This window comes from Myotis daubentonii, chromosome 3 (genome assembly GCF_963259705.1).
Source record: "Myotis daubentonii chromosome 3, mMyoDau2.1, whole genome shotgun sequence".
Taxonomy (NCBI): domain Eukaryota; kingdom Metazoa; phylum Chordata; class Mammalia; order Chiroptera; family Vespertilionidae; genus Myotis; species Myotis daubentonii.
The window spans coordinates 55360239-55372733 of record NC_081842.1 but is presented as its reverse complement, the minus strand read 5'-3'; the positions used below and the strand labels follow the sequence as shown (position 1 = coordinate 55372733).

The window sequence follows — 12495 nt, the reverse complement described above, 5'->3', positions numbered from 1 at the left end:
ATTATAATCACCAGTTCATTCTGTACATCAGATTATTTATTCACTTGATTCTTAGATTCACTTGTTGATAGATGCATATTTGTTGTTCATAATTTTTATCTTTACCTTTTTCTTCTTCTTCCTCTTCTTAAAGGATACCTTTCAGCATTTCATATAATACTGGTTTGGTGGTGATGAACTCCTTTAGCTTTTCCTTATCTGTGAAGCTCTTTATCTGACCTTCAATTCTGAATGATAGCTTTGCTGGATAAAGTAATCTTGGTTGTAGGTTCTTGGTATTCATCACTTTGAATATTTCTTGCCACTCCCTTCTGGCCTGCAAAGTTTCTGTTGAGAAATCCGCTGACAGTCGTATGGGTATTCCCTTGTAGGTAACTGAGTTTCTTTCTCTTGCTGCTTTTAAGATTCTCTCTTTGTCTTTTGCTCTTGGCATTTTAATTATGATGTGTCTTGGTGTGGTCCTCTTTGGATTCCTTTTGTTTGGGGTTCTCTGCGCTTCCTGGACCTGTAAGTCTATTTCTTTCACCAGGTGGGGGAAGTTTTCTGTCATTATTTCTTCAAATAGGTTTTCAATATCTTGCTCGCTCTCTTCTTCTGTCACCCCCATAATTCTGATGTTGGTACGCTTGAAGCTGTCCCAGAGGCTCCTTACACTATCTTCGTATTTTTGGATTCTTTTTTCGTTTTGCTTTTCTGGTTGGGTGTTTTTTGCTTCTTCGCATTTCCAATCTTTGGCTTGATTCTTGCGCTCCTCTGGTCTGCTGTTGAGTGTCAGGTTCCTCCGAACCTGATTCTGCTTCTTGAGTGTGTCCCTTATGTATGCGAGGAGTTGAAATATACAGTTTGTTGGGTTAGGCTGCAAAAGTGCAGGTGGTTCCTTTTGAGCCACTGGCACAGCTTGGGCAGGGATGTAAAATGAGTAGGGCGGGGGGTCTCCGGGAATCACCAGGACGGAGCAAAGAGCAATGGCGTCTCCGGAACTCCTTGCCTCTCTGCAACTCTGCGTCTCCATGTCCCCGAGTGCCGGCGAGCAGCTCCGTGAGAAAGCCACCCTCACTCTCCAACCCACTGCAAGGCCGCCCCGCCTCTCCCCATAGGGGTCTGGGACCTCAGAATCCCACCCCAAACAAGCTCAGTGGATTCGAGAGTATGTAACCCCTTCCGACTGAAGAAAACTGTGCATCCAGTTGCAGCTCGCCTGGTGTGCGACTCCGTACCTTTGTTCTTGGCGCCTCTGCACATCCTACTCAGTCTCGATGCTCTTCTTTCTTTCCTTCCAGTTGTAGAGCTTCCACTGGGCCAGCTTGCCCATGGTTCTAAATGATAGCTGTTTGTCTTACAGTTGGTAGATTCAATGTTGTTGTGGGAGGCAGCACGCACAGGTCTGTACCTTACGCCGCCATCTTGGTTCTCCTGGGCTTTCTATTTTTAATAAGATAATTTCAGATATAATTGAAGCCTTTGATCACAGCACTGTCATGCTTCCTCCACAGATAAACTGTCTTCTGAATTATTCTTTTGCAAATTGTCACACTTTAAAAAATATTTTTATTAATTTCAGAGAGGAAGGGAGAGGGAGAGAGTGATAGAAACATCAATGTTGAGAGAATCATTGATTGGCTGCCTCCTGCACACCTTCAATTGGGGATTGAGCCCGCAACCCGGGCATGTGCCCTGACCGGGAATTGAACCGTGACCTCCTGGTTCATAGGTTGATTCTCAGCCACTGAGCCACGCTGGCTGGGTGTGACTCTTTTGTTAGGTATGTAAGTGTATTATTAAGCAATACATATAGCCCTGGCTGGGTAGCTCAGTTGGTTAGAGTGTCATCCCAATATGTGGATTCAATCCTGGTTGGCCGGGCACATGCAAGAGGCAACCAGAGGCAGAGCCAGCGTGGCTCAGTAGTTGAGCATCAACCTATGAACCAGGAGATCATGATTCGATTCCCAGTCAGGGCACATATCCAGGTTGCGGGCTCGATCCCCAGTGTGGGGTGTGCAGGAAGCATCCGATCAATGATTCTCTCTCATTATTGATGTTTCTATCTCTCTCTCCCTCCCCCTTCCTCTCTGAAATCAATAAAAATATATATTAAAAAAAATAAAAGAGGCAACCAATGAATGCATGGATGAGTGGGGCAGAAGATGGATGTTTCTTTTCTTTTTTATTTCCCACATTTCCAACCCATCACTCCTAGAATGTGGGTTCTTTATTTATTTATTTTTCTGAAATTATGGATGTTTCTTTCTCAAATCAATCAATAAAAAACAAAAAAATAATATGTATACTTTTACATGTTTTTAAATGTACATATATTTTCATACTGTACATTCAATGTTTCTCAGTCCTTGGTATGTAAACTTTTTCAGGTTAAAAAAGTTCTGTTTTATTTCTAGTATTCTAAGAGTTTTTGTTGTTTGTTTATAAATAAGTGTATGTTGAATTTTGCCAAATGCCTTTTCTGCACTTATTGCAATGATTATATGGTTTTTCCTCCTTTTGCCTTTATTAATGTGATGAATTCTTTAGTAGATTTTCTAATACTAAACTACATTGGCATTTCAGAAATAATTCCAACTTAGATATGATGTTCCTTCTGGGTCTTTCCCCCCACCCCCACCCCCACTGGGAGGAGAGGGGGAGGAGAGGGGAAGAAGAGGGGGAGGATAGGGGGAGGAGATGAGATCTCCTTCTGGGTCTTAACTTGTGTGACTTCTGTAGCCCTTTGTGAATGTATTGAAATATGAATCTTATTAACTTATATTTTTTTCTCCTTACAGGCAATTTCTTAGTGATGTGATTGCAGATACCATGCAGGAGTTGCAAAATTCAGGCACTTTCAACAATCTCCTGACATGTTTGAATGAAGAGAGGGAAAGCAAAACGCATTTCTATGATATCATTGACAGGTCAGAGTAAAACTAATTTTGTTTTCTTTGTTGCATTTTAAAGTGCTATAAAGCTTACCACAAGTCCTTGATTTCTAAAAGAAGTAAAATTTGTGCTTCTCAGGGAGGATAGCTATAAGTCAGAAATTTGGGTTTTATTCTTAATTCTGCTCTGACAATAATTCAAGTTTCTGGGCTCCTGTTATCTGTATGTACAATATACCAAGAATATTCTTCCTAACATATAGTAGTCTTTTTTTTTTTAAAAAAAAATACATTTTATTCATCTTAGTGACTCACGCACAGCAAATTGGAAAGAAGTTGCATGTGAAAAGGTATTCTTTTTTTAAATACATATATTTATTGATTTAAGAGAGGGAGGGAGAGAGAGAGAGAGAGAGAGAGAGAGACATCAATGATGAGAGAAAATCATTGATTGGCTGCCTCCTGCACGCCCCCAACCGGGGATCAAGCCACAACCCAGGCACGTACCCTTGACTGGAATCGAACCTGGGACCTTTCAGTCCACAGGCTGATGCTCTATCCACTGAGCCAAACCAGCCAGGGCTATAGTAGTCTTTCTTAAGACTGAGTTCACTGAAAATTCCTGAACAGTAACAAGTGACAATAAAAAGCATGTTGAGGGAAGTTTACTTTTCCAGCGCCTTTCAACTAATTCCAAAGATTTTCATTGCTTTAAGACATTCAACACAACCGAAATGTTTTGGGACCAATATAAAAGTCTCTTTGTATGAACCCTGAGTACTCAGAATGAGAAAGTGTTGATCTTGTCTGCATAGGTGGAATTGTTTTTCCTTGAATTTGTTACTCTTCCTTTGTGCCTTAGTATTGGTGATAAATTCAGTATGGCGTTATTATGAAGATTAGATTAATTTATACATATACAACACTTTGGATAGTTCCAGGCACATAGTCAGTAAATGCCCACTATAAGTTTATAATAGCTACTATTATAATAGCTACTATTTTAACAGTTGTAGTTGGCAAGGAAGCATGAAAATGAGCAGTTGTATACATTGCTGGTGGAAGAATAAATTGGTAAAAACTTTTAAAATTTATTTATGAAAATGAAAAGATACACACCTGATTTTAATTTCATACTATTCACTATTACATATGTACTGGTCCATAACTTATTTAACCATTCCTTGAGTTTGAACATTGAGCTTGTTTCCAAATGTTTGCTATAGAAAATAATGTGTCATGTACATTTTTGTACGTAAATATGCATCATCAAATGTCTGAATCTTTTATTTTTCCATTTGGTTGACTCAGTATATGTGGAATTACAGAATCAAAGAGAGAGTCTATATTTTGATGGATGATATTATGAAGCTGTTAAAAATATTGCTTACAAAGTCATAACATGGAGATAATATTTGTTACAGTTTTAAGTAGAAAAAGAAAGGCTAGACATAATTTAGGATTATCACATCTGTATAATAAAATTAACAAAAACATGTATAGAAAATGAGAACTGGAAGGAAATATATGCCAATGTGTTAACACTGGGGTGTTTTTACAAAGCATCTTTTTTTCCCCCAAATATTTATTTTTATTGATTTTTTTAGAGAGAGAGAGGAAGGGGAGAGAGAAAGAGAGATAGAAAGATTGATTCATTGTTCCATTTACTAATTAATGTGTTCACTGGTTGACTCTTGTATGTGCCCTGACCAGGAATGGGAGCCACAACTTTAGCATATCAGGATGACACTCTAACCAACTGAGCTACCCAACCAGGGCCCAAAAACCTTTTAATTTTTAAGTATTTTCTCAATTTTCTCTTTATTAAGGGAGAAAATAAATGTGTTAACAGAAAAGCTAAACAAAATACATATACCCTTTGACCTAGCATTCCTACTTTTGGAAATCTAGCCTATAGGGAAAAAAAATTAGATATATATGCAAAACATTTATTGCAGCACAGTGCAAATACCTAGACATAGCATAAATGTTCTTCAATAGGGGAGTGCTTGAATGATTGTTAATTTTATAAAATAAAAACATAGAGCTATTAAAAAGAATGAATTAGAGTTATGATTGATTGAAGGAATGTTTCTTATACATATATAAGTGCCAAAAAGTTACAGTATTATGTATAGAGCATCATTCTATAAAGAATACCTGCTCATTCACATATTTGAGAGCACAGAGAAAGATGTGGAAGTATATATACATCAAAAGGTTTGATATTGGTTACCTCATAGGAGTAGAATTGGAGGGGAGAAGGGAGATGGCAGATTGTCTATTTTTCCTCATATATTTCTATTCTGTTTTGAAATATTACAATGTGCACTAATTGTATATGACCTTCCTTCCCCTCACCCACCCCTACACCTCACTCCCCCAAAAGAAGTTTCATAAATAGAGGGCTGAGGGGAGAGGGATGGAGAGTGAGTGCAAATGAGTACAGGGTTACTTTTGGTGGATAATGAAAATGTAATTTTGAAAAATCTAATCAAGTAAGAAAAATAATAAATATATGTATCATTGAATAGGAGGGAGACAATAGCCTAAAACTCAATGTAGACAGTTTGCCAGTGATTGATTTTACATATGATTAATTATAATGATTTCTTTTCATTTTTCTTCTAGTTAGATAGGCATCAATTTAGATTACTTTAAATTGGAAAATCATATTTAGATTTGGGCAAATCAATGACAAATGGTGTTTAGTACTTTAAATATTGCGTGATTGGTACTTTTAAAGTCACATCCAATTTAATGATGGGTATGAGTTAGACAATTTTCTATTTAGTTTTTTAAAAAGAGCTTTATTGAGAAGTTTATATACTGTTAAAAAGTTACTCTGACACTTGTTAAAATGGTAAGGAAGACTTTATCCAAGACCATTACAATAGGTGTCAAAACTACAGCAATAGGGGAGAGAGATTGGGCTCAACTCCGAAGGCAGCAAAGGCATCTGGGGATGTATAACCAATGAGAACAGTGAGATGGAAAATTCCTAAAAGGAGGTATAAAGGGTAGGGGATTCTTGCTAAATTAACTTAACAGGATTGTTGCGGAAGATAGACCAAGGGCTTAGACTCAAGGGTGGGGAATGAAGAATTTGAGCGAATATCCAGGGTGATCAGATGTCAACAAGGGTGGGGGATTCTATCTAAACCAGGAGTTCTCAACCTTCCTAATGCCGCGACCCTTTAATACAGTTCCTCATGTTGTGGTGACCCCCAATTTCATTGTTACAAATTGAACATAATTAAAGCGTAGTGATTAATCACAAAAACAATATATAATTATATATGTGTTTTCTGATGGTCTTAGGCGACCCCTGTGAAAGGGTCCTTTGACCCCTAAAGGGGTTTCGACCCACAGGTTGAGAACTGCTGATCTAAACTGACTTTGCAGGATTCTTGCTAAAACTGGGTTATGCAGGTCCAGCAAGGATGAGAGGGGGTGGGATGGCATCCTTACACAGAAGGCTTCTCAGAGCCTCCTTCTCTATTAGGCCTTGATCTTCCCCACCCCCCCCTACCCCCCTCACTCCCCCAAAAGAAGTTTCATAAATAGAGGACTGAGGGGTGAGGGATAGAGAGTGAGTGCAAATGAGTACAGGGTTTCTTTTGGTGGATGATGAAAATGTTCTGGAATTAGATAGTGATGATGGTTGCACAACTGTGAATAAACCCCAAACCACTAAATTGTACTGTTTAAAAGGATGAATTGTATGGTATTAACAAAGACTCTTTCCTTGAACTAACCAGGCTCCTCTGATATTTTTGTTATAGCAGCCCGAGCAAGCTAAGACAGTTGTTTAGTTTTGTTTATCTTTATGTTGTTTTATTATTTTGTTTGCTTGTTTTAAACTTAAGTACTGAGTTTGAATCCTGCTATGCCATTTACTGTTCGTAAGAGTGTTAGGTCTGTGTCTTCTGAGAGATGGATGCCAAGGTGAGATTAGTCACTTGAGTTAAAGAAAATGGAAGGGAGCCTTCAGACCCAATGCTGGACTGATGCCAAGTGAAGGAGAGGGGAGGTTGGCTGGAAGAGACCGCCTGCAGTGAAAGAATGTTGGGCAAGGTCATCAGGGAGCCCTTGAGCCAAAGTCAGCCATCAGAAAAGCCCTGGTCTCTCAGGAAGGGCCTGCGCTTTATCCCTGCCACATTCAAAAATTGGCTGGAGCAGGCGGTGGGATGTGAGGCCTCAGAACACACCGAGTGAAGGATTTCAGAGCCTTGAACTATGTTTGCTTACACTCCCTGTAGTTGGAGGTCTGCGAGGCACATTCTCATGTCCACCACAGCGTTACCTCAGCTCTCTATTAGCCTCATTTGTCAAATAGGGATAATGATAGCGACTACTCATAAGGTTATTGCAAGGTAAGAATCTGTGAAGTGCTCAGAGTAGAAAAGGTCCTTTTTATCCTCTTCCTGTACCTTCTCCTCTTAGTTTTCTCAGCAGTAGCTATTTTATTTTATTTTGGGGGGTGGGTGGGAAGAAAAAGGGAAGCTTTTATTTTTAAACAGAAGAATGCCAGTTCATAAATGGAGAAGGAATGATAAAATTACAAATTCACCACTTTTGCAACTTTTTATACTGAATAATGATTCAGTAAAATGTTAGCAGTGGTACTGAAAACATTAGGTAAAAGGTGCTTGGGGAACAAGATATTTGCATGGTGAGAATGTGCCTGTATGATAGAGATGTGGTGGTTATCACCTTAACTAAGAGCTTGAACTTAGAATAAGTAATTCAGCAGCAGCAATTTTAGATACAACACTGATAAGCCAAAAAAAATCCTCCTTCAAATTAGTAAAATAAATCAGTCTTTTAAAAAGTATCACTGAGCCCTGACTGGGTAGCTCAGTTCATTAGAGCATTGTCCTGATACGCCACAGTTGGGGGGTTTGATCTCCAGCCAGGGCACATACAAGAGTCAACCAATGAAAGCACAGGTGGGTGAAATTGATGTTTCTCACCCTCCTCTCCTCCTCCCTTCTGCCCTCCCTTCCTTCCTTCCTTCCTCTCTGTCTCTAAAATCAATAACATTTTTAAAAATGTTTTTTAAAAAAACGTGTCACTGAAAGTGTGCTCCATGGACCAGCATGATGAACATCAGCTGGGAACTTGTTAGAAATGCAGATTCCAGGGCCTCGCCCCAGACCTACTGAAATCAAAATCTCGGGGAGAGCCCAGGAATCTGTTTTTTAACATCCAGGTGATCCTTGTGCACATTGAAGTTTGAGAAACACTGCTCTAAACACAAATCATTCTTACTTCTTCTAGGGAGGAAAAAGGAAGAAAAAGAATAAAATCTCTTCAAAAAGAGCTTCATAATGTCAAAAGAGAACGGCAAGTTGAAATACAGGTAAGAATTTCCTGGGCAACACCAAAAGTTACTGAGCTAAAACTGCAGTATAGAAGCCATTTTTCATAAGCCAAGTTTTGTATGAAAAGTTGCTGTTTCTCCTGAAGAGAGTAACTAGAGAGTTGGTCTGAGATGTACAAGTATGTCCAGAATAGAACTCTGGGAGACCCCAACCCTCTGGAGCTCTCAGTCAGCCTTACCCCTCCCATTCCACCCAACCATCCCACCTACGCCTTCCCTATACGAGACCTTATCTCAGGCAGTCTCATTCCCGCATACCAGATGGGAGACTAGAGTCCTTGGTAGGACATCAAGCACATTACAAACCTTCTTATACATGATGGTTAGGGTTTATAATGACATATGTAGTGTATTTTTAAAAATTTATTTATTTATTGAATTTAGAGAGAGAAAGAGAAACATCAATTAGTTGTCCCACTTATTCATGCATTCGTTGGCTGATTCTTATGTTTCCTGACCAGAGATTGAACTCATAACCTTGACATAGCAGGATGACACTCCAACCAACTGAGCTATCGGGCCAGGGAGGGCCATTTATATTATATTTTAAACTAGAGGCCCACTGCATGAATTTATGTATGGGTGGGGTCCCTCGGCCTGGCTGGTGATTGGGCCAATTGGGGCATCTCGCCCAGTCCTGATTGGGGCTGATTGGGGCTGGCCGGCTGGGGGGAGGGGCTGTGGGAGGTTGGCCAGCTGACCAGGTGGGAGGGGCTGTGGGAGGTTGGCCAGCTGTGGAAGGTTGGCTGTGGGAGCACACTGACTCCCAGGGGGTAGCTCCTGCATTGAGCGTCTGCCCCCTGGTGGTCAGTGCACGCCATAGAGACTGGCCAACCGGTCATTCTGGTCATTCTGGTCATTCAGTCATAAAGGTCGCGTAGGCTTTTATATAGAGACTAGAGGCCCGGTGCACAAATATGTGTGCACTCGGGGGGGGGGGAGGAGGAGGTCCCTCAGCCTGGCCTGTGCCCTCTCGCAGTCTGGGACCCCTCGGGAGATAACGACCTGCTGGCTTAGGCCTGCTCCCGGTGGCAGAGGGCAGGCCCAATCCCTAGGTGCAGCCCCTGGTTGGGCTCAGAGCAGGGCCGATTGGAAGTTGGGGCGCCTTCCCCTGTCATGCACAGAGCAGGGCAGATTGGGAGGTTGCGATGCCACCCTCAGTCACGCTCAGGGTAGGGCCGATTGGGGGTTTGGGGCACCGCCCCCTGTCACACTCAAGGCAGGGTCGATGGGGAGGTTGAGGTGCCACCCCCTGTCATGCACAGAGCAGGGCCAATCAGGGGGCTGGGGCGCTGCTCCCTGTCACGCACAGAGCAGGGCCCATCAGGGGGGTTGGGGCTCCGTAACCTGTCACACACAGAGCAGGGTCAATCAAAGGGTTGGGGAGCTCCCCCCTGTCACGCAAGAGCAGGGCCCATCAGGGGGTTGGGGAGCTCCCCCCTGTCATGCACAAATCAGGGCCCATCAGGGGGTTGAGGAGCTCCCCCCTGTCACTCACAGAGTAGGGCCGATAGGGGAGTTGGGGCACCGCCCCCTGTCACACACAGAGCAGGGCCGATCAGGGGGTTGGGGCGCCGCCACTCTCACACTCAGGGCAGGGCCGATGGGGAGGTTATGGCTCTACCCCATCACACATAGAGCAGGGCCCGTGGGGTGGGGGGGGGTTGGGGCGCCACACCCTGTCACACACAGAGCTGCAGGGTGATCAGGGGGTTGGGGAGCTCCCCCCTATCAGGCACAGAGCAGGGCCGGTCAGGGGGTTGGGGCGCCTTCCCCTGTCACGAACAGAGCAGGGCCGATACGGAGGTTGTGGCCCCACCCCCTGTCACACACAGAGCCGCAGGGTGATCAGGGGGTTTGGGCGCTGCCCCCTGTCATGCTGATCCCGGTACCGGGAGGCGTCGCGGCTCCGCTGATCCCGGTGCTGGGAGGCATATTATCCTTTTACTATATAGAATAGAGGCCTGGTGCATGGGTGGGGGCCGGCTGGTTTGCCCTGAAGGGTGTCCTGGATCAGGGTGGGGGTCCCCACTGGGGTGCCTGGCCAGCCTGGATGAGGGGATGATGGCTGTTTGCAGCTGGTCACACACCCTTCAGGGTGGGGGTCCCCACTGGGGTGCCTGGCCAGTCTGGGTGAGGGGCTGAGGGCTGTTTTCAGGCTGGGACTGAAGCTCCCAACTGCTCCTTTTTTTCTTTTTTCTTTTTATTCTGGGCCAGCTTTAGCTCTGAGGCTTGGCTCCAGCTCTGAGGCCTCTGCTGCTGAAAGCAGGTATCTGGTTTGTTTAGGTTCTATAATCGAAACTCTGTATCAACTCCAGCTCTGAGATCCGGGCTCGCTGAAAGCTGGTTTCTGGGGTTTTGTTTAGCTTCTATATTTGTTACAATGTTTCTTAAACTGCAAGCTCAGAGGCCGGCAAGGCAGGCGGGGAACGTTGGAGTCCTCCGTCACTGAAGCAAGCAAGCCTCATGTTCAGTTTAAGCTGCCTGGCTGCCAGCCGCCATCTTGGCTGGCAGTTAATTTGCATATCACCCTGATTAGCCAATGGGAAGGGTAGCGGTCGTACGCCAATTACCATGTTTCTCTTTTATTAGATAGGATAGATACAGAGTGGATTTACTGAGTTTTTATGGTTATTAGGACCTAACCTTATATCTAATTTACCTCTATAAGAAAATGCATCCAAGTTTTAAGCAATTGACTTACAAAGTAATGTTTGGGCTACCACTTAGGAAATTAGAAATTAGTTCTACTAGAATGACGAACACTATTAACAAGTTTAGGGAATTTAAAGGATGGCCTAATTTCAGCTTATCATTACCTAGCTATTTGGACAAGTTTATGCTTCATATCAGGAATTGTCACTATTCTCTGCATGGAAGTTAGAAGAATATTTAAAAATATATTAGGAAGAATTGTCTAAACAAGGCCACTAGACTTTATTCCAGGGGTGGGCAAACTTTTTGACTCGAGAGCCACAATGGGTTCTTAAATTGGACCGGAGGCCGGAACAAAAGCATGGATGGAGTGTTTGTGTGAACTAATATAAATTCAAAGTAAACATCATTACATAAAAGGGTACGGTCTTTTTTTTTTAGTTTTATTCATTTCAAAACGGGCAGGATCCGGCCCGCGGCCGTAGTTTGCCCACGACTGCTTTATTCCAACGTACATAATATCCTTAGGTCTTCTGAACAAATTGCTTCCCAAAGAGTCAAAGGGCATGAAGCTGGAATGTCCTGGAACCCTGGAACCTATTGCAATGGTAAGAGGACCTTCCCAGTGTTGCTCAGTGATTTTGAGTACAAACTCGTGCCTTTTGACTCTGCTAGTGCCTTTCATGTAATCTAATGCTGGATGGAAGGCATTCTGTACCTCCTCCTTAGCAGGGGCTAATCATGACATTTTCCCCTTAGAATTGGGTTCATGTGAATGTCTAGTCCAGCCGTGGGCAAACTATGGCCCGCGGGCCGGATTCGGCCCGTTTGGCTGTTCTATCCGGCCTGCGGAGCCGAAAGAGCAGAGGGTTGTCTTGCTCTCACCCTCCGCTCCTTCACCAGCAGCAGTGTTAACATGTATTAGTTCACACAAACACTCCATCCATGCTTTTGTTCCGGCCCTCCGGTCCAGTTTAAGAACCCATTGTGGCCCTCGAGTCAAAAGTTTGCCCACCCCCTGGTCTAGACCAGTGATGGCAAAACTTTGAGCTCGGCGTGTCAGCATTTTGGAAAACCCTAACTTAACTCTGGTGCCGTGTCACATATAGAAATTTTTTGATATTTGCAACCATAGTAAAAAAAAGATTTATATTTTTGATATTTATTTTATATATTTAAATGCAATTTAACAAAGAAAAATCAACCAAAAAATGAGTTCGCGTGTCACCTCTGACACACGTGTCATAGGTTCGCCATCACGGGTCTAGACTGTGGGTAACCCTACCAGTGGTCGGCAAACTGCGGCTTGCGAGCTACATACGGCTCTTTGGCCCCTTGAGTGTGGCTCTTCCACAAAATACCGATTTCTGTGCATGGGCCATGAAGTTTCAATCACACTATACGTGTGTGCCCACACTTGGTATTTTGTGGAAGAGCCACACTCAAGGAGCCAAAGAGCTACATGTGGATCGCGAGCCGCAGTTTGCCGACCACTGCTAAGTCAACTGCAGCACTAAGAATCCCTCACCCATTTGTTCTCCATTCAGCAACCCCATTTTCATCCATGTCACTGTACTT

General features: G+C 43.1%; 1 protein-coding gene across 4 annotated transcripts in view; it reads left to right on the top strand.

Moving 5' to 3' along the window:
• IQCG (IQ motif containing G) overlaps nt 1–12495 on the top strand; it is a 45699-nt gene that overhangs the window by 15822 nt on the left and 17382 nt on the right. For all 4 annotated transcript variants that reach the window (XM_059687579.1, XM_059687577.1, XM_059687578.1 and 1 more), the window contains exons 5-6: nt 2784–2912; nt 8160–8241. In XM_059687579.1, the coding sequence (XP_059543562.1) occupies nt 2784–2912; nt 8160–8241 (211 nt within the window). The remainder of the gene's footprint in view (nt 1–2783; nt 2913–8159; nt 8242–12495) is intronic.